We start from the raw sequence: 21850 nt of genomic DNA on the forward strand, positions 1-21850 counted from the left end.
GCAACCCAGTATACACACATATCTCCAATGAGCAGCCAATGAAGAGGATACATTTGCCCAAGGATGTAGAATACTGTGGAGTCCATCCTAGATGTCACTGATCTCAAAAAAATTTTTTACTCTGGTTATAGTTCATATATCACAGAAAAAATTAGTAGATTATTATGCTACAATATATTTTGTGTATGTCTGCAAAATTTATGATCATATAAGCTCTGAGTAGTAGGGAAACTTATATTTTGCGAAAAATATTTCGTGTCAAGATGTTTCTAAAAAAACTGTAGCTCTTTCTTCTCATGGACGTTCAGCAGCAGAGTAACTGCGTTCTCATTGGTCCAGTCAAGTGCGGAAAGCACCTCTCGCTCATCACAGCCAATAGTAAAACACGTTGCAGAAAACATTAATTTATTTAGAGTTATACGACTACACACCTCCATCCTCTCAATCCATGCTAGTTTTGTAATACAAATTGGTCTTTGTTATTCTAGAAAACATAAATAAACACTCATTGAATTAATAAAAATATTTATAAAATATAAACGGCGGTTAATTTGTGAATTGATTTAAATGTATTAAAAAATGTAGAACAATTCGGGATAAATATTATCTAATAATGTCGAATCAGGTCAATAAAGTTTAAGTTTGTTTTTCGGAAGTATTTACAGACTGATTTCAGTCGGTTAAGCAAACATATAGGCCTACTTAGTAGTGTTATAATAAGTTTTAAAATGTTTCAGGTTACTATTTTAGTAATGCTGTAGAAGTATAACTTCTAACGTGTGCGGAAACTTTATAGTATTATTATTTTAGTGAATTTGAACAAAATAGGCAGTATTTTAAAGTTAGGCTAAGCGCCGTCCCGTCAAAGTTAAGCTAAATTAGACCAAATGAGTCATTAATTCAGTCAGTACAAATTTCTTCGTAATCGTGCCGGTCAGTTGAAGCTGGTATTTCATGGGTAGTTGAGACAATGTCATTGCAACAAACTCATCATATTCCATTTTGGAAAGTTAAGAATATTGTACGCTCGTACACTTCGCTTATGTGTGCCTCCAAAGTTCCGCGAATTTCAAACGTCTTTAGCAATTTTTTTTTCCTTTGGAGCTTTTTCGCTGTTTCCCTTGGAACATTCTTATTTGGTATGAAGAGGAATTCTCTCTCTCTCTCTCTCTCTCTCTCTCTCTCTCTCTCTCTCTCTCGTGTAAATTAATATTGGCCTCGTGCGACGGAATGTTAAATATAAATTCCCGGAAACACACCGCTTCACTTCAGGGACAGAAACGGGAGGGGGGGGGGGCAAAAGGTCAGAAATGAAAAGTTCGCTGCGTCGTGAAGTAAAATTACGGTCGCGCTTGCCGATTTCATACCCGGCGCCCCCGCACACGAAAAAAAACCCCACCATACCCAGAAGGGGTTGGGTGGGAGGGGCGCGAGACGTCTGTGCTGTATCCGAAATACATCCGCGAGATACGCCGCGCCGGGTGGAGAGACGGGAAACATTTATTCCAGGAAAGGCACGATACGGCGTCACAACTTTATGCCCTTCCTCGCTTTTTTTTTAAGCTGAACTTTTCGTCAACTTGTCAACGCTTTCGGTGGCTAATTGCGACGTACCTGGCGGGTTTGGTAAGGATTGGGGGGGGGGGGGGAGGGTGTTGTAATGCAAATGATACAGAGGAGTGAGAAAAAAAATTGAGTAGGAGGGAATACAACTCTCGTCGCGCTATATAGAGAACTGCTCTGTCCATAATTTGGAAGGAAAAGAGTACTATGAATCCATTCTGTAAAATCATGTTCTCAGTGTAATATTCAAAGTGTTTTTGTGTAATCGATTAGAGAACTCGATGTACTGTGTTTAAACATCTACAATGTACTTTTTTTTTCAATAAAATCTTCTTCGAATTAAATTCTCCCTTCCCAAATGTTTTACTATCCATGTAAAAATCATTCTATTCTATTATGCAGATCTAAAATTTTAAAATCATGTTATGGAAGCAAAAATTTTAAATACGTCTGCCATAATTGACGAATTCACGGGTTCAATGACCTCCAGGATAGACTCCTCAATCCTACGTACACTTGGGCAGATGTCGCCCACTCATTGGCTGCTGTCTTGTGAGACGTCCCAGCGTAGCAGCCTGTGATTCGACACAGCTTTGGTTGAGGTTTTCTCATTGGCCAAGAGTCCAGGTAGGTTGAGGCAGCACTAAGGTATAACTATTTGGATTTTAGCCTATCACAGAGTGAATTCGCGAATATTACCTGTCTCTACGCACTTATGGGTGTAAGTGCCACATTTCAGTAACGATTTCGTTAAATCATGTAAGTTTTTGAAAGTGCAGTTAATGAAGTATTTCCAAAAGAGTGGGTTGGTAAGAATGGGCGCTGGAGGGCCGAAGTAGATCCCGAATAGCACCCGCACCATCTTTGATCGACCCCGAAACACTTCAGAGATTCAGATCCTCTCTGCTTATCGACTCCCATAACGCCTTGATGGCACAGCGAGAGAAGTGTCCACTCTCTGCTTCAGAACAATCTCTCACACACACATTCCTGGGTTCAGTGACCTCTGGGATGCACTCCTTAAGAGCCCCACCTACCCGGGCACACAAACACACACGGTGTGCAGAGATTCAGGAAAAACTACGCGATTTGAAAACTGTTTACGAAAAGCATTTAAGAGTGCGCTGAGAGCGTAAATATAGTTTTTGTTTCCGGATTAAGTTTTTAACCTGTATTTTTAAGAGAGTTAAAATAGTTAAAAATTCGTGTTTCCAGAGTAGTAATTTTTAAGTATAAAACAATCGGTATATAATATATTTGAAATCACTTAAAGGGATCTGCCTTACACCTCCAACTTCACTCCTCCGCCGTATAATGTTACGGTCACCGCTCAAGTTTTTTTATTGTCCTTATGCACGACGAGAAGACTGCCGCCTCGTGATTGGCGGAATTCCTTCCAGATTAATGTTCTACTGTATGTACACGAACCACAGCCCTTCTGTGTAGAAGCAAAAGCGTCCTGATTGGCTCGGCCAATCACAAAGAAGAAACTTGTGGCGCGGTTATGCCTCATTGAGTCAAGTCACCGTTCAATTTTTTTTTTTGCGATAAGCTCCCTGTTCCTATTAATCATTAATTTATTTATAGAATTTTTTGAACAAAAGTTTGTGAAGATTAGTTGTTTTTTTTTTACCTACAGCTCATTGCTCTTTGATTTATTTTTCACTTCTGAAGGGGACAGTTTCCTTTTCTTTTCGAAACTGGATCGCCCTTTTGGTGAGACGCTGCTGACCTGACCCCCTCACCCCCGATGACCTTACTATTTAAGGCCGAGGCCATACTGTTTGCCTAAATAAATGTGACCTTTGCCTGGCAGCAGAGATAGAAAAAAGTTCGCGAATTCATCTCGTGACGTACCAAAAGTCAAACATGATTAAACATAAGGCGGCTTCTCCGATTCGCTCACATGTTTTAAGGTAAACTGTGGCGAGCCGAGCCCTTGTCGAATGTGAAGTCCACGCCTTAACTTCTCCACATGTAAAAAAAAAGGACAAATAAATAAATTTTACTCAGAGTGAAAAGGAGATACAGGAAGAGAAAGTAAACGCTTTCAATAAGTGAGAAAAATAATAAATATATATATTTGGCAACAAACTCGTTCGTCGTGTTCACGAACTGAGATGGTGAGATTAATTATAAATATATTTATTTGGCAACAAACACAGTCGTCCAGTTCTCAAGCTGAGATGACAGGACGTCTAGAGAGCGCTATCACAGTGCTTCTTATCTGTAGAGAACAGTGTTCATGCTGTTCGCTTCCAGTTTCAGGTACATTGTTCCCCTGACCGGATCACTTATCGAGGTCAGCGAGCTTGTGTCTTGCCTGCGTCAAAAGAAATAAAAAAAAAAACATAATTAGACCAAAATTACAATGAAAAAATTACAATTCAATGCTTAGTGGGTGAAGATGATTTATCGCATACATAATTAGTATGTTAATCGCTCATCACTATCAAGTTTCGATACAGTTTATTTATGTCAGCAGAGCATTTCATTAGTACAGTAATTAGACGATTCTGGAGCGCTAGAATAGATAACTAAACATGGCAAGAGCGAGAAAGGCTAAGCTCCCAAGCCTTAAACCTACCCACCCCATGTCAGGCCTAGCTAGGGCGATGTGGCACGAGTAAACGAATCGTGCGAGTTAGTAGAGGGAACATACAGGTTCTGGAGCACGAGGACAGTTTTGTGGTAAGAGTGAGGATGGCCACACTCTTAACCCTTATCCCTACCCACCCTAACGCCAGGCCCGACTAGGATGACGTGGGCAGGAGTAAGCCAGTCATGGGAGCTAGTAGAGGGAACATACTGGTTCTGGAGCACGAGGACAGTAATGTAGTAAGAGTGGTGATGGCCATGCTCTTAACCCTTACCCCTACCAACCCTAATGCCTAGCCCAACAAGGGTGACGTGGGCAAGAGTAAGCCAGTCATGTGAGTTAGTAAAAAGAACATACCTGTTCTGGAGCACGAGGACAGTAACGTTGGCAGGCGTGAGGAAAGCCACGCCTTCTATGCCTCCTCCCCACTGCAGCTCGAGGCCGACACGCACTGAGCCCGGTGGCACGAACTTGGAGAAGTGCGCGATGGCATAGAACATGGGCTGCTTGTAGAACTCGTCCGCGGTGGCGTTCACTATGATGGGGGAGTCGACGGTGTTGTCCGCCCAGTTGGGGCCGCCATCCGCGTCCAGAGCCAGGTTCCAGTTCATCCAGCCAGTCACCCAGTTGTTGATAACCTGCCCGAGTGAGACTCTATCAGTAACATTCACCGAACAGTGGTTTCAGATACAGTTTTAATTCATGAAACAATTTGATTGTTAGACTTAGAATCTTTAAATTCATGTTTAACAATGTGTTACTTTTATAAATTGTTTTGTGAGCAGAGTGCTTTTCACACAATAATATCGTTTAATTAAATTGTGGCTGAAGTACTACATTACATCTGTGATTGATTTAAAAATTACTAAGCCCTGTAAAAAAAAATTTTTTACTATTTTCAATGGGCCATAATACCTATTTTAATAGCTTAATTAATTGTGGTGGTATATTCATGCAAATCTAAATTCTGCATACTATAGGACTCATAATACTTTGTATACACTCGAATTATTTATTGGTTGCCTCCTTAAGTTAAGGTAAATTTATTCAAATAATATTTCTCTGGGAGCTTCCTGAATGCTTAAAATATTTTTATAAATAATAAAATCCTTTTGTCCTAAAGAATATTTGCATGAAGGTTAAAAAAATAGAATTGTATTTTATTGTCAAATGGAGATTGTACCAAGCTGTTGTACATATTATATGTGCATTGCACATATAATGAGAACATTTTATTGTTGTTGGAACCAAAATTCTGTTCCCAAAATTTACCGACTGTAAATGTAGTGACAAAAGTAAGCTGTGTGTTAGAACACTTGACTGTTCTGACAACTCGTTACACATTTATGAATATTGGTTTATCATTATATGAATCATTCTCTTGCTGGCACTGATGTTTGATTACTTCTCCCTTGTAAGTCTATAATTTAACTGTTTCTTCGTTCTTTCTATGTTACTTTTCCACGGTGTATATGCCATCCACATACAGCTACTCTCATATTCCTAAAATGAAATTTATTTTATAGTTGGCCACATTTACATGATTAATTATTTGCATGCATGTGCATTAGAAAATAAATAAAAACTTATTCCTGTAAAAATTTACAGTTAGAATAATTTGGTAAAATGTAAAGGTATGATATGTAATGTTTTCTTATTGATCCCCATGACTTTGGGAATAATTCTCGAATCAAATAATTGAACCCACATCAATTAGACTTAATCTGTAAGACATTTAAATAAATCAAGTTAAACAATTATTAATGAACGAGACCATTAATGTTTAATAACTATACTTATAACTACTCTGTACAGATATTTAGGGTAGATATTTGTGAAAATTATGTAATGAGTGGTATCTTTATTTGTGTTTCTTTATTACTATGTTTATATCGTAGTTACTTACCTCGATAATATCAGCCATATAGAGTGCACCTTTCTCCCACTTCCCTAATGTGACTGCAGGATCCTTTTTTTCGTGCTCTGCAAATGAGTAAAAATCCGTCAAATGATTTACACAGTAACTAGGTAACATATATCATGGCCAGGGAACCTATGATCTACTGATGGCTCCATAGGGATGGGCATGGATTCCTGGTCCTCTTGTTCAGACTTTAGGGTGGCATTTTCCATCAGCAGATATTAGAATTTTAAACTCTTTCTAGCGGAATAGTACTGGGTTTTCAGAGTTATTATCGAAACTATACCTGGTTAATTTGTTGTACTCGAGAAAGTTGACAAGTGAAAATGGACACTGATGAGTACAGCATAAGGCCATCTGCCCGCTGGTAAGTTAAGCCTAAATGATCTCAGTTTTGAAGTATAGGGATCAGTGCCTCATTTTAGGATTCACTTCCATCTTCCTTTTTTTCTTTTATGCAAACACAGAAAATTATTCTTATTTTTGTTAGTTTATTAAATGTTTTTTAAATAATGACTATGGCATTTTCAAATTAAAATATATTAATTATTTACTTTTTATATAGTAATTATTTATCTGAGAGATACTAAATTCGCACAGGCTAGAAAACAGACTTCAAGTAATAGAAAAATTCTACACTCTATAAAAGTATGTTTTAAGCACCACATTTATACATAATAATGATTCCGATGTATTTGTAAATTAGCTGCATAACCAGAAGAGTATTATACAATAATTGATGTAATTAAAACACAAACCAGAGATAAAAAATTGTGCAATGTCCTGGGAGATTATTTGGTAAAACTTGAATGGGTTAAAGGAAACTATGAGACAAAAAAAATATAGATATATGTGACTGTAAACACATGTGTGTACAAAACATGCTCACACACAACAAAGCATTCAGAAAGAAATATTATGTAGGCATGTGCAATGTAATTATTGCGTAAAAGAATTTATACAGACAATGTAAGAATAGTTAGATAGAGAGAAGATTTTAGACTGCTTTACATTTGGCTATTTGAATTGATGTTAAAATTTTATTTCTATTTCTGAGAGATTTAATTCCTTACGGTCCATCATCCCTTCGGGATTCCTCCTGAGTGGTGTATCTGCTCTACAAACACATAATGATATAATGCATATTTGTGTGTTCATTTCACCAGTGAACACTTACCAAAGCAAGCCTCGGTGTACAGCAAGAACTTCTCAGGGTACAAGTGATGAGCTTTGGACAGGATGGCAGCTGGGGTTTCCTGGTCCTTGTACCAGTGAACGGCCATGCCAGCTGCACATTCGTACAGCTCTTTGTCGGAGTAGGTCTGCAACAGGGATCAAGTAGGTCCTTTTATATTACAATGCCTGGAAAAAAAGTACTCAAATAATTTGTAAATCCACCAATACACAGCTCATATATACAGTAACTATGGAGTCTTGACTGTTGTAACAAGGCCTACACTTGTGTGAGATGGGAATGAGGTAGGACCGCTCCATGTCACAAGTCTCCTCTCAGGAAAGAGACCACAGGCAGAGCAGCATTGATCTGTTTTAAGGGACCAAGAGAGCAGATTTTTTGTAAATGTATAAATTTACAAACATCTGCAATTCACGCATGACAGAAGTGAAACTTCTTGCTTATTATATTATTAGGTATAGGGCTTTGGCTGAGGTCACAGATAAAAAATATAAATATAGTGCTATATGATAGTGTGGTGGGCATAGAGAAATGACACACAATTGCTGGTTGCATGTATATGACCTATGGTTTCCTGTTTACTCATGGAGATCGGTTGAACATATTAGAAGTTGGTGCGCTGCATCGCCATCTAGTGGTGAGTTATAGCAAAATGGATATCGCGAAAATATTCTCCGCGTTCAAAAATTTATTTTACAAATTTTTATGAGGATCGGTACGAGTAACAAAAAATGGATAGCATAAAAACCTTATCCATGAAAAAAAAACCTTCGATGTGCCCACTTTCATTGCGATGGGAATAATGGTGTCGGAGTTTATCAATGTCATACATAGATACGTACATACATGCATACCAACATCCTTAGATTAGATACTTTACTGTATAAAATAATTTATTAGTGCAATTGTTTTATTTATTAACAATTAATTTTTCATTGGTCATAAATGAAGGGATTGTGCAGTTCCGGAGCAGTCACCTTGAGCCACTCGGCGACGTCCCTCCTCTGGTCGTCGTTGATCATGACCTTGACCCCGCCGTGTCCCTTCTCCTTGAGCAAGGGGCAGAGGTCGCGCACGAGGAAGGAGACCATGTCGTCCGTGGTCCAGCCCATCTTGTTGAACTTGCCGGTGGCCAGGCCCTCGCTCGGCTCGTTCTGCGGCGTGAGACCCCAGAAGCGCAGCCCCTTCGCCGCGTAGCCTTCCAGGAACCTAGCGCAGCGAGAGTGCTTCCCTAACACCAGCACGCTGCTCCCACTGGCTTAACAACCATGCCTTGTGCCAACTACCAACCAATGAACTAGACAAATACACTAAAACTGTGCAATGAGAACATTAATCTAATTTACTCCATTACCACGCTGAGTAACAAAATGTGCCGTAACAACTACAATTAAACACCACGATAAAACACTTTTGGGTAACTATCCAGCGCTAATCAATTAATATGACTTCAAGAGGGGAGATTTTACTTCGCTACCTATACGTGATGATGACTCTTTTAAAAGACCATGCATGTTTTTTTTTCAACTTACTTGAGATACAAGTTGGCGTAAACTTTGTATAAATCCTTCCTCAGCCAATTTACGTTGGTTTTGGGGTTGATGACCTTCATCCAGTCTGGGGCACTCCAAGGAGTTGATATCAGCTTCAATGGAGAGGGACTGACTTGCTTCGCCCGCGAGATGAAAGGTATCTGAAAATACAAACACATTTGGAACTGAATGGAACAGTTATAGACTCAAAAGGAAAATTGTTCCTTAGTGAAATGTTAGCCATTCAATTATGTGAACTGAATACCAAGGTGATCCTTCCTATGTTTTCGGGAGTTATTTCATTTACATTTTTAGACCATCTAGTTTACTCCGCTGGTGAATTACATTACTGCTTCAATGTATATCCTTAACTCTTGTCAAACTCTAAACTGAGAGAATATATCAGCAGACCCATCAGTTTTTTTTATAGTTGATATCAAGATACCTAGACTATCCTGATATTTTTTTGGTATCATTACAAACATTTCATAAGTGTTCTTCCATTTTAATTGTGTGATCGCACTCGTTCAAAAGATTGTGAGTCATAACCATGGGTGTGGATTCTGGAAGGAGGGAAGGGTGACCAAGCCCTCCTAGGAATCAAAAAACTCCTCACTGAGGGGGCGTGCTTGAGCTTGCAAAATTGTAACTGTGAAATGAGGATGATAATATTATCCCGTCGTCTGTCCCTGGGAATCATAATATAGGTTTGCGCCCAAGATGATAACTCACACAAAATTCCAGTTTTCAAAGGAGATTCATTTGGGGCAAGGACCACGGTGAGTGATCAAATGACTCGGGTTGGACTCCCATTGGGTCACTACTGGATTTTTCACAGGTGGTAAATGTGATGGTCGTTGCAGTGAGCTGGTAGGTTTTTCTCTGGGTGATTACATTTCACCCACCCATTGTTCTATTATCATCTCATATGCCACAGCAGAAGCATTTAAGGCATGGGTACAGGTTTCTGGTTCTCTGAATGTGAAAGTTGGATGGTGTTATGCAAAAACGAGTTAACCAACAAAAGTAAAAAAGTTAGTTATTGACATAGCTTTGTAGGTATAATTACCCTCTATATTAAGTAAAAACATTTTAACTGACATTCCATTTTACTGTGCCATCTAGCGACAAAACATTGAACCCACTGCCACAATGCAGGCAGTTGTGTGTTTAACTTTAATTTACTCAGTTCTAAATATTTGTTGGCTCGCATATTTTTACATAACATCGTCCATTTGTGCTACCACCATTCCTAGGAATATATATATATGTGTGTGTGTGTGTGTGTGTGAGTTTTTATTTTATTTGTATTGGGGCAGGTACCTTTTTTTTTTTATTATGGAAAATGTGTGTACAACACTCTCAACTTAAGAATATGTTTGAAAGCATCATATTTTATAAGTAAACTAACATTTACCATGCATCTTTCCCACCACCCCATCTTTGGGTACACTGGGGCCAAGACTGTTAAAACTTTGACCAAGAACAAACCATCAGCACGGGCATGCCACTAGAGCTAGTTCGAGGGTTTGTGAAGGGGGGAATGAGTCACTAGCCTCCTCCCAGGCAAGAAAGCGTATGTAGGGCTACAATGATCTGCCTTAGGAGACCCTCGCTGTACCTTGTACTCGAAGTCTTCCCTGGAGAGGTTGAAGTGTCGAAGAGAGGTGTCTTCTGGGTAGTCGTCGGTGTAGCCGTAGTAGTGGGCGGAGAAGTCCGAGCTGCCCACGGGCACTCGGATCAGGGTGTAGCCTATCCCCTCCTCCCCGAAGTACGCCCTGGGGGAAGCACCGGCAAACACCTATAGTGCATTCGCGCTGAACAGTAAACAATCCTAAACAAGGTTTGAGAATAGCGCTTCGGGTTATGGTATGTTATTAAACACACGTACTTTCCTGTACACATCTAGTTTGGTTAGTATAGACCAAAGAAAAAAAAAGTCCCACATTTTTTATGCAGTATATGATTGTACGAACAATATTAAAACAATGGGCCACAGGAATGTTTTGTTATAATTAAATAAAGATGGGATTCTAACAATTTAACAATTTTACAGATTCACCTGAGAAACACGTGAATTTGAGTTAATATTCCCGCATCAGCATTAATATTTATGGGAGTAAGAAGGCTGAATAATGGGATGGATTGCTCTGACAACAAAAAATATTCAAGGCCTTTTACATGTATATTGTATAAATGTAATATTCTAATTTGCACTAGCATTCTTTCTTGGCAATTTTAGAAATTGAAACCAGGTGCAGGAGTCATATTTTGGAAAAAGAAGTTTTTCGTGTATTTCTTCAAACATCTGGACTTATAAAGAAGGGGCTCTTTCACCTGATGAGCTGCTCGGAGGTGCGCGCGCTGAGCGAGTACGTGTTGATGGTGGCGGCATCTGTCGCCGCGCCCCCGAACCCGATGATCTGCTGGTACCTCTGCCGCTGGTTGACCTTGAAGGCCGCCCCGGCCACGGGCTTCCTGCGCACCCCTGGAACCGCCGAACAATCACTCACCTCGTGGACGCTGTCCGCCAGACTCCCATGGACGCAACTACACTAGTTTCCACCCGGGCAAAGAGCTCATTTTGGCTTCCACTTTATTTTTCAAACCAAAAACTTTCTCGACAACACCTCCTATCGCCACCGCGTATTAATTACACTATTACAGATATTTTATATTCAACTTAGATGACGCACAGATAGAATAATTTACAACCATTTAATTTTTAATTCATCGCAAGTTAGATAGTACACGAAAAATATAAGTTCATTTGCCCTCCAACAGTTGTTTTTACTCTAACACTACAATCCTACGATAGCTTTCAAGAATCTGTAGAGGTAGTTACGTGCCTAAAAAAATATTCTGAAAACATGCATTTAAGCCATGTTCAATGTTTCTAATAATACAGTTTAAAATCTAAATGCGGAAATATATTAACTACTCATCCGCCCTCAGTGTATACTTAAAAACTGATTTCTAAATCACGTGGGTTGTTCTGAAACGCTTCACAACGTATGTGTGCCAGGGAGCAATGGTGGTAATGTGATTTTAAAAATTGGTTTCATGGTAAGCTGAATATCAGAAATGTTTACCTAAGTACTACTTCTGGGGTTGATTCGCGGTTTACCTGAAGGAAGCCAATTTTAAAAAAATACTCAACTAAATAAGTACCGAATCAATGACGTCTCGAGTGAGATGTCTAGTTCCCACAGCCACGCATTGTTAGCACATCGCGAGTTGAAGTCGCGGAGTTTCTGATCTGTAGTTGGGTCGGATTGTGACGATTATTTTGGAAATCAGTCGCCCAGAAATAGTTTGCAATACAGTATGTCCATAAAAATGTCCTGATAATTAGAGACCGGAAAAATTCGCGTTTTCAATTACCTCTAGGATAGACTCCATGATCCTCTATGTACTTGTGCAGATTACACCTGCTGATTGGCTACTGACTCGTGACACGTGTTAACTGGGAAGCTTGTGATTCGATACTTCTTTTGTCGAACGTTTTTCATTGGTCCAGAGTCCTTCAGATAAACTGTTGCCCAATCACTGAAGCAGCAAAAAAGGCAAATGTATTTGGATTCTAGCCTATCGAGAAATGAACCCACGAATTTTTCAGGTCTATACTGATAATAGATTTTAATAGTGTAAACTGCAAGAATTGTAGAGCTTTGATTACATGGTCACAATTATAGAGAACTCGAACAGTGTTAGATAAGCGCATGTGCGAGAACTGCTTTCTTGTTTTCTCGCTCGCAGCGCCACCTACGCAAAATGGCGACTCCTGAGCGCAAAGCGTTTTGTGTTCTGAAATTCGCTAAGAGTGGAGATGTAATTACATTTCAACGTTCGTTTATTTTAAAGTTTAAAAGTGATATTTAGTGTGACAAAAACATCCACCGTTGGTCGCGATGACAGAGCTCTTTTTCACTGGCCTCCACGTTCATCTGAGATAACACAATGATATTTTTTTTTCCTTTAGGGCTTTATAAAAGATCGTGTCTACGTTCCGCCGCTACCTAATGATTTTTCAGAGTTGAGACATAGAATTGAAGTGGTCATTGCTTCCATTACTCTGGACGTGTTAACCAAAGTGTGGGAAGAATGGGACTTTATAGTGATGTGTGCCGTATAACGTATAACTAATGGTGCACATATTGGACATTTGTAAAAAAAAAAAGTTAGTTATACTTCAGATTGATGAATGATTTGTTATAAATAGTCTCAATTAAATATTTATAATATACCATTGAACCTGGGGCACTATTTTATGGACACCATGCACTACAAGAAAGATATTGTATCTTTGTACCACATGTACCACATGTGGCTGTGGCATTTATTTTCATATGAGTAATGCAGTTTTCGAGACACGTTTTTTTTCATTTAATTTAATATTTTATTTGATTTTACATTCAAACATATTTTTTTTTTAAATTAAATCGCGGAAAAAAAATACTCGAATCTGACTTTATTTCGGTTCTACCGTGCTAATTATAAGCGCAGCTGATTCTGGAAAGCTATCGTAGGTACTGTGGCATCACAAAGCATTCCAGGAATTTGTCACGTTATCCGTAATTCGCTAGGGGCATCAAGATTTCGCGTAAAGATTTCGAGACTAGATGAAAGTTAAAACACTGTAGCACCGTCTGTGTTTCGTGATTAGGTGAGTTTCTCCCAGGTAATTACATATCGATAGAGACCGGAAATATTTGCGGATTCATTTCGTGATAGGCTGAAATTCAAACATGTGTACAATTCTGTTGGTTCTGCTATTGGCTCGCAGTTTAACTGGAGCTCTCTGGGCCAATGAGAGACTATCGACCAAAGAAGCGTCGAATCACAAGCTATCCAGTGGAGACACCTCACAATTTAGTACCCAATGAACATGCGTTTTTACTTGAGAAATGCAGAGGATAATGGAGGCTATGCTAGAGTTCATTGAATCCGCGAATTTTTCAGGTCCCTACATATTGATTGTAACAACACCAATCACAGTGATTCATCACGGAAGTGCAAACGCGTCCTGAGTGGCTTGGTCAAATAGGGCAACGACTTCTCTCTGCAGACAACAGCCAATCACAAGGAAAGGAAACACAGGCGCGGGTATACCTTGTTGCAGTCTAATAAGTGTTCAGATCTTTTCGCGAAAAATTCCTGCCCCTAGCTAATTCATAGGGACTGGAAAAATTCGCGTTTTCGATGACTTTCAGGATAGACCACACGGTCCTCAGTATACTCGGGAGAATAACGCCAGTTCATTGGCTGCTGACTTGTGTGAGTCGTCTCGACTGGTCTGCCTGTGATACGATACTTCTTTGGTTTGAGTGTTTCCCATTGGCCCAGAGTCGTCCGGATGAACAGTGAACCAATAACAAAAGTAGTTTAAAGGTATATGTATTTGGATTTTAGCGTATCGCGAAATGAATCCGCGAATTTTTCCGGTCTCCACTAATTCCGCATTTCTGTTCCGTGCACACAAAAGAAAGAGGGGTGGAAACGGCGGAGGGGCACTCACGGGCGACGTGTGGGGTGGCGTAGAAGCGGGAGACGGACGCGACCAGCCGGCCGCCGTCCTTGGTGGAGGCGAAGCGGCGCGCGGCCCCCGGGGGCAGCCGCCCCAGCCCGCCGCCCGCCGTGTCGCAGTAGGTGGCGTTGCACACGCACACGGCGCTGCCGTGCCCGAAGCGCCTGGCCACGCAGTCCTTCCCTCCCGCGCGACCTGCCGGGCACACACACGTGTTTTTTTACACTAAAAGTAATATTGCTACTGCTCGGGAGGGTCTTATAACTACGTGAATTGTAGGCTTCCCGCGCAGAGGTGCGCGTGGTGAGCGGCAGCGAGGCTGTAACCGCAGCGGCGCATACTCACATCTGCGCATGCGCGGGAAATAATAGATGTCGCATTCTTCCGACCAGCGCAATCGTAACATAACCTACAAACCTTGTGCCGGCAGCAAGAAGACATTAATTTATGAGTGTCACGTCATCGATAAACAAGAATCTTCCATTTTATTATATCTTCCTTCTTATTGCCCCCTCCCTGGTGGTCTGCCTTCCCTCCCTTTTCCCCTACTCCAGTCTTTTCTCTGCGCATGCGTGAATACTTGGTAAATACTTGTACTAATCCCCGAGGTTGGTACAGCCTCGTCGCGCGAGGTAACTCAGACACACAGTCACAGTCACACAGTCACAGTCACACAGTCCCACAGCCACACAGACACACAGCCACACAGACACGCAGCCACTCGGCAACCTGGCTGCAGCTTGGTCACCGTGACATCTCGAGATTCGGTGACATTGCTTCACCCCCCCCCCCCCTTCCCCCCCCCCCCCCCCCCCCGCGATATCACCGGGTCTACCCGTCTGTGATTCCCTTCTCGCGTGGCTGCCTCAAGAGTCGGGGTCCACACGACTCGGCCAAGCACACCGGACGAAATGTCTCGATAAACAATATCATGCACACACTTCCTAATGTATTTTAGCACTTTTAATCATGTAATATTACATTAGTACATACATTGAACTAACATCTGCAAAGTAGGTTTGAACTTACCCTCCCACACAGACCAGAGGCGGAAGTATTTTACCTTGTGTGTATTGTTTTGTGAGAAAAAAAATTTGAACCTCAATGTTAAAGAAAGTTTTACAGTGATTTTGTATTAGAAAAACTGCGCCTTTTTATTTTACATACTTAAAATCAATATCTAATTCTAAACATTTTAGTGACGTACCCTTTAGCAGACTAAATTAGTTAGAGAACTTAAATATTCTACAATTTTAAAAATTCTGTTGCTACGTCAAATTAAAATTTTAATTTATTTATCTTAAATAAATTTATATTTATTTGATGTAGGTAAGTGGAATTGCTTGTACGACTTATTCTCTGATTATATTCCTGAAAGAATGACAGCTCGTAAGAGAGTCAATAGACAGTTGATATGTGTCTTCAGTGAATATGTTTTCCGATACTGAATTTTGTGAGAAATGCGGTTGAGGAACTCCAAAAAAAAAAGCTATTCGTAATGTGGAAGAAATGTTGAGTCACAGTCCAACATAGCTTTATCTTTCCTTGTTCGTACAAACATTTATTATGAATTCATGGTTTGGCTCAAAACTATTTTCTTCACAAGCACTACAGCGAACATGGGCACATCCTGCATGGTACGGGATACTTCATCTACTTAAAAAAAAGTATCCAAACAACTGGAAACTTTCTATGCGTGAAATCCTCATACGAAAGGTTTTGTGGCGACAACAGAGTAATGCACTGGCCCACAAACTTGTTTCACCATGGAAACGCAATATTTGGAAAGTTAGTGTTTGGGGGGGGGGGGGGGTGTTACACATTCCGACTGTCACACAACTGCCGGGTATTTACAGACCAGATGTTCACGTGGTTGACATCCAGGAATTCCACTTCGACATTAATTATGCAGCTCGTGCCTCGTGTGATGTCAGAACCTCATTCATCGAATAGAGCGTATTTTTTTTTTTGCACGCCACTTTTGGGGGGATGCACCACAACGCCGAACGTACAATAACGCCGAAAACCATAACGCGAAATGCCAAATTGACTACAACGCCGACAGCTGGAAAACTGCTGTGTACCACAACGCCGAATTACCACAACGCAGAAATACATTAACGCCGAAAAATGTAATTGCAGGACTGCCACAAAGGTTAGGTTAGGTTAGGCTAGCCTAGGTTATGTTAGGTTGTGGTATTTCGGCGTTAAGATTCATTTAAGAAACACACACAATTGCATTCAGTTGTTTTTCATTTTGTTCCTGTGGCCCCCCCTTCCCGCAGAAACATTATTCGGCGTTACTTTATTTCGGCGTTGTGGTACACAACAGTTTTCTAGCTTTCTGCGTTGCGGTCAATTTGGCATTCGGCGTTATTGTACGTTCGGCGTTGTGGTATTTCGGCGTTGTGGTAACGACCCCACTTTTGGCGTCACAGGTATTTCCTGATTATACTTTTTTTCCGCCCGTGCCATAAAAATATACATATTATTGTCAGACGTTGGATAACAATGAAAGACTTGAACACACTCGTTCCGCCAATTGCACCGGCGCTCTGAGTCACGACGCCAGCATGGGAACACCTGTGTGTACATCTAAGATGCGTCAACGAAACATTTTTTTTATAAAGTTGGCAGGCTTACAAGGGCATTGTCTCAACTGCCTTGTCTTGCAGGCTTAAGCTGCTTCAAGTTGACGCTGAAACCCACAAGCTGAGCTAATACAATAGAGACTTCGTTGCAAATTTGTTCGAATTGCATGTACCATGACAGAACAAATGTATAATTTTTCTCATAAGTTAGTATTAAGTTTTACAAAACCAAATAAATTATAGTGAGAAACTCGCAATAAAAATGTTTTCGACAGTGCACGCAAACATTTCCACATTTCACATTTCGGTTGACTTAACATTACAAATTAAACACAATAATTATTATATTGTTTCTTCTTGCTTAGTTATCATAAACATTGATAATTATTTTTTTTTCTTTAATGAATTTTAGTGTAAGGTGTTCCAGCTTTATAATTCATACTGTTCTTTCTCGGTACTGCAAAAAAAATATGTTTTTCGTTTGCAGCAAAATATTGCATAATTACAGGATAAATTTTACTTTGCAACAATCTTGGGAGTATACTCGTAGATTAAATGTTTATCTTTTGACGGTGTTACGGGGGTTGGTGGAGGTAGTGTTTGCATACTAAATTTAACATATAATTTAAAATGCTATAGTTCCGGGATTCTAAATTAGAAACCTTATTAGAAACCTTCGCAGGCCCGTGATTCGCCGGGTGTCGTGGGGTTTAGGCGGGTTTACTAACGGTTCCCAATCCTGGTTCTAATAGTCCACCCACCGCCTCTGTGAGGTTCCAACAATCCATCTTGTCGGTGCATACTTACTTTTGAATTAATAATGTATTTCAATATTTTATTTTAAAAATGTAATTTTTTTTAGAAAAATTATGATAAATGGTATGGGTAAAGGAATGCATGTTTAAGACATACCTATGCGATAAAATTATAAATCTAGTTACGTATGTTTTATAAAACACTAATTTTTTTATAAATTTTATCAGATACGGTACAAATGAAAACCGCATAGGTCACAAAATTATAAATATATATATTTTTATTTCAAATGCGATTTAAATTTTTTTATACTATATTATTCGGTACGAATGGAAAGGGCTTATATTAAAGACACATATACGTCATATTATTATGGTTATTTTGCAATTTTAAAACTATTCTCATAGCACGTGCGATAGCTAGAGACCGGAAAAATTCGCGGGTTCAATGACCTCCGGGATAGACTCCAATATCCTCTACACACTCGGGAAAATGCCAACTGTTCATTGACTGCTGACTTGTGAGTCGTCTCGACTGGGTGGCCTGTGATTCGACACTTCTATTAGTGAGGGTCTCTGATTGGCCCTCAGTCCTCTAAGATTAACAGTGGACCAATGACAGAAGCAGCACTAAGGTATATATATTTTTGAATTTTAACATAACACGAAATGAACCCGCGAATTTTTCAGGTCTCTAGCAATGGTGCAGTGGAACATGGTAGAGGTTACCTGCGGCGCACATCGCAGCGAGCAGAAGCATCGTCCGCCACATCTTCGCTCCCGGTTGATACGCGCCTTCTTCCTGGAGGGCAAAAAAAAAAAAGAAACACGTTCGAGGTCAGGCAGTCAACGGCTGGGGCTTCACTTTCACGAACCTGTATTCCGCGTGTGAGTCAGTGTTTCTTGCAAGTGCAAATCCCTCCGCGCGGAGGAAAAATTCGAAGGAGGAAAAACATCGCCCTCAAGGTTTTGTGGCTAAGTACATGTTCGCAAGACGTCCTATTAAACGCTTTGAAGTCTACGAACGCACGAAAAAATTTTTTTCAGTCGGTGGTTGTACAACGTTCGTGACTCGCTTGATGGTGACCGCACCACGTCAAGTAAAATTCCTCCCGGCCAGAAGAGGAAGAATATGCTTAAGTTTTTTGAGAAGTAAGGCTCTGGGTGATTCAAGAGTTAAGATTGCCTGTAGGATAAACGCCGAAGTTGTTCACAGGCTGACCGTTCGGAATGTGTATAAACCGAAATGACTATATACAGTATAATAGGTAGAGACCTGAAAAATTCGCGGATTCATTTCGTGATAGTCTAGAATCCAAAAACGTTTGCCTTTTTACTGAATCAGTGATTGGGCCACAGTTTATCTGAATGATACTCGGCCAATGAAAAACCTTAAACAAAAGAAGTATCGAATCATTGGCGTCCCAGTTAACAGGTGTCACGAGTCAGTAGCCTATCAGCAGATGTAATTTTCCCGAGTCCATAGAGGATCATGGAGTATATCCTACAGGTCATCGAAATCGCGAATTTTTCCGGTCTCTAATAATAGGACGATTCTCATTGGCTCAGAGTCCTTAAAAAAAACTGTAGCCCTCACACAAGCAAAAAAAATCATTGTTACGTAGACATCACGCGCTTTAGTAGTGAAAATTCACAGACAAGAGGGATATAAATTTTTTTTGGCCGATCTAATATTTCAAACACCGTAATCATGCGTTAAAAACATACCTTTATTGTCTACTGTCTTTCCAAGCCTTCAATGGAATCTAATAAGAATGAATTGTTGCGGTTTATGATAGCTAAAATATGATGCACAAACCCATCGGAAATATCTTTACAAATTGTCACAATTATGATGCTAACACAGGATCGTACCTCTGAGTTGAAAGTTTGGACTTGCTTATTACGAGCTGCAAAAGTATGCGAAAGTATTATAAATATGTACGTAAAATGTATGTAAAAGTATGCAAAAATGTACAAGAACTATATAAAAAAATGCAATGCATGCAAAAGTATCAGATATTATGTAGGTATACGTTTACAAAAGAATACGAAATCATGTGCAACTGATTCCCTATAGTAACCGGCTGTAAATATGTTTCAATTCAAAACCTTTAGGGGAGAAAATACCCGCGCCATTGAGCAAAATACTTTACATACGTTACGCGCGTTTCTATTTATCAATCACATTGTAGCAAGAAATTTTCGTGATATTACAATGCTCAGGTGTGATTCCTGCTTCAAAAAATTATTAATGCTATTACTTATAAAAAAAAATTTTTAAAAAAAAGTGACGTTGTTATAATGGTTAAATAAAATTTTTGTATATCCTTATTTATTTATATATTGTAAAAAAACTGAGCTCACAAATTGCTGATCAGATGTCACGAGATTATAATTCATTTGGTACCTAGTTAATGTAGTTACTAACACTGCCAACATCACGCTTGTTGTCAAAACTATGTTTTATGGATAACTTTCTGTATATTTTAAAGTTTTCTGCTTATTGCATACATGTAGGCCAAAATATTGGCAGAATTCAACATACAAGCACCCACGGGCAAAAATATCGGGCCTAGCGGGCCCCTCTTGCCGATATTCCACGGCCCCCCTTGCGATATTCCCCGACCCCCCTTGCGATATTCCCCGACCCCCCTTGCGATATTCCCCGACCCCCCTTGCAATATTTCACAGGCCCTCCTTGCTGTATTCCTCGGGTCCCCCTTGCGATATTCCCCGGCCCCATTGCGATATTCCACGGCCCCATTGCGATATTCCACGGCCCCCTAGCGATATTCCACGGCCCTCCTTGCGATATTCCACGGGCTCTCTTGCGATATTACCCGGCCCTCCTTGCGATATTTCACAAGCCCTTCTTGCGATATTCCACGGCCCTCCTTGCGATATTCCACGGGCTCTCTTGCGATATTACCCGGCCCTCCTTGCGATATTTCACAAGCCCTTCTTGCGATATTCCACGGCCCTCCTTGCGATATTCCACGGGCTCTCTTGCGATATTACCCGGCCCTCCTTGCGATATTTCACAAGCCCTTCTTGCGATATTCCACGGCGGTCCTTGCTAATCCCGCAGACCTGCGCCCTGGCGTGTGTGGCGGCACTCACCGCTGACGGCTCGCTCGCTGTCGCCCGGAGTTGACTCCCGGCGGCGGTCGACGGGGCGAGGTATACCCGCGCCTCGCGAGCCCGTGACGTCAGCGCGGCGGCAGCCAATGGCAGGCGAGGAGCGAGAGTAGCGCGGTGCTTCCCCTGCGAGCCATTACCTCGCGCGCTCCTTCAACCGCGTGCAAGGGTCGGGAGAAATACTCACGCGTAGGGACCGCTCGAATTCGCTGTTTCTGTGACCTCTACTCTGTCGGAAATTACAGCAAATTTACGGGATAATATTAACACTACGAAGAATTATATCCGAAATAAACGAAGAGTTTTTCATGATATCTGATAACTAGATTTTCTTGGTTACTACACCGAGTTCCGACTAAAGAATTATGTGTAGGGACCGGAAAAATTCGCGGGTTCAATGAACTGTAGGATGAACTCCATAGTTCTACGTACACTCGGACAAATGCCACCCACTCATTGGCTGCTGTCTTGTAAGACGTTCCAGCGTAGCAGCCTGTGATTCGATAAAGCTTTGCTTGGGTGTTTCTCATTGGCCCAGGGTCATCCAGGTGAGTTGTGAGCCAATTGCAGTGGCAGCACTAAGGTATAACGATTTGTATTTTAGCCTATCGCGAAATTAAATTTCGAATTTTTCCGGTCTCTAGTTATGTGTTACGTCGAAAAAAAAATTACATATTTTTGCTTGGACTCAAAAAGTTATTAATGTTTTGTTTCTATTATAAGATTATTATTGTTGTTTCATGTCCAAAGTGGGTGAACTCATAACCCGTAAACGTACATACTTAACGGTATATCAATGAAGATACCAGGATAATTTGTAATCAGTAGAGACCTGAAAAATTCGGGGATTCATTTCATGATAGTCTAGAATCCAAAAACGTTTGCCTTTTCACTGCATCAGTGATTGGGCCACAGTTTATCTGAATGATACTCGGCCAATGAAAAACCTTAAACAAAAGAAGTATCGAATCACTAGCGTCCCAGTTAACAGGTGTCACGAGTCAGTAGCCAATGATCAGATGTAAT

At 40.5% G+C, this 21850-nt stretch overlaps 2 protein-coding genes across 5 annotated transcripts in view; one reads left to right on the forward strand and one right to left on the reverse strand.

Moving 5' to 3' along the window:
• Positions 1-21850, forward strand: part of LOC134537418 (B-cell receptor CD22-like) — a 188280-nt gene that overhangs the window by 50029 nt on the left and 116401 nt on the right. The window lies entirely within an intron of this gene.
• Positions 3618-20888, reverse strand: LOC134537416 (lysosomal acid glucosylceramidase-like). 2 transcript variants are annotated; one of them, XM_063377814.1, is made up of 11 exons: positions 20807-20888; positions 18413-18485; positions 14329-14532; positions 11148-11298; positions 10432-10588; positions 8811-8971; positions 8256-8487; positions 7261-7405; positions 6069-6145; positions 4520-4800; positions 3618-3886 (listed from the first exon to the last, which is right to left on the reverse strand). In XM_063377814.1, exons 2-11 carry the CDS (start codon positions 18453-18455, stop codon positions 3787-3789), a joined length of 1551 nt encoding a protein of 516 aa, XP_063233884.1. In that variant the 5' UTR covers positions 18456-18485; positions 20807-20888; the 3' UTR covers positions 3618-3786. The 2 variants fall into 2 exon arrangements, with proteins under 2 accessions (XP_063233884.1, XP_063233885.1); XM_063377815.1 differs by lacking the exon at positions 20807-20888 and adding an exon at positions 20527-20700.

This window comes from Bacillus rossius, chromosome 12 (genome assembly GCF_032445375.1).
Source record: "Bacillus rossius redtenbacheri isolate Brsri chromosome 12, Brsri_v3, whole genome shotgun sequence".
Taxonomy (NCBI): domain Eukaryota; kingdom Metazoa; phylum Arthropoda; class Insecta; order Phasmatodea; family Bacillidae; genus Bacillus; species Bacillus rossius.

Coding starts and splice junctions, on each gene's coding strand:
- LOC134537416 (XM_063377814.1), bottom strand. CDS start 18,455: ATGTGGCGGACGATGCTTCTGCTCGCTGCGATGTGCGCCGCAG. Junction 8,972..10,431: donor GGGAAGACTTCGAGTACAAG/GTACAGCGAGGG, acceptor TTGTATTTTCAG/ATACCTTTCATCTCGCGGGC. Junction 7,406..8,255: donor ACGTCGCCGAGTGGCTCAAG/GTGACTGCTCCG, acceptor TCCCTGTTGCAG/ACCTACTCCGACAAAGAGCT.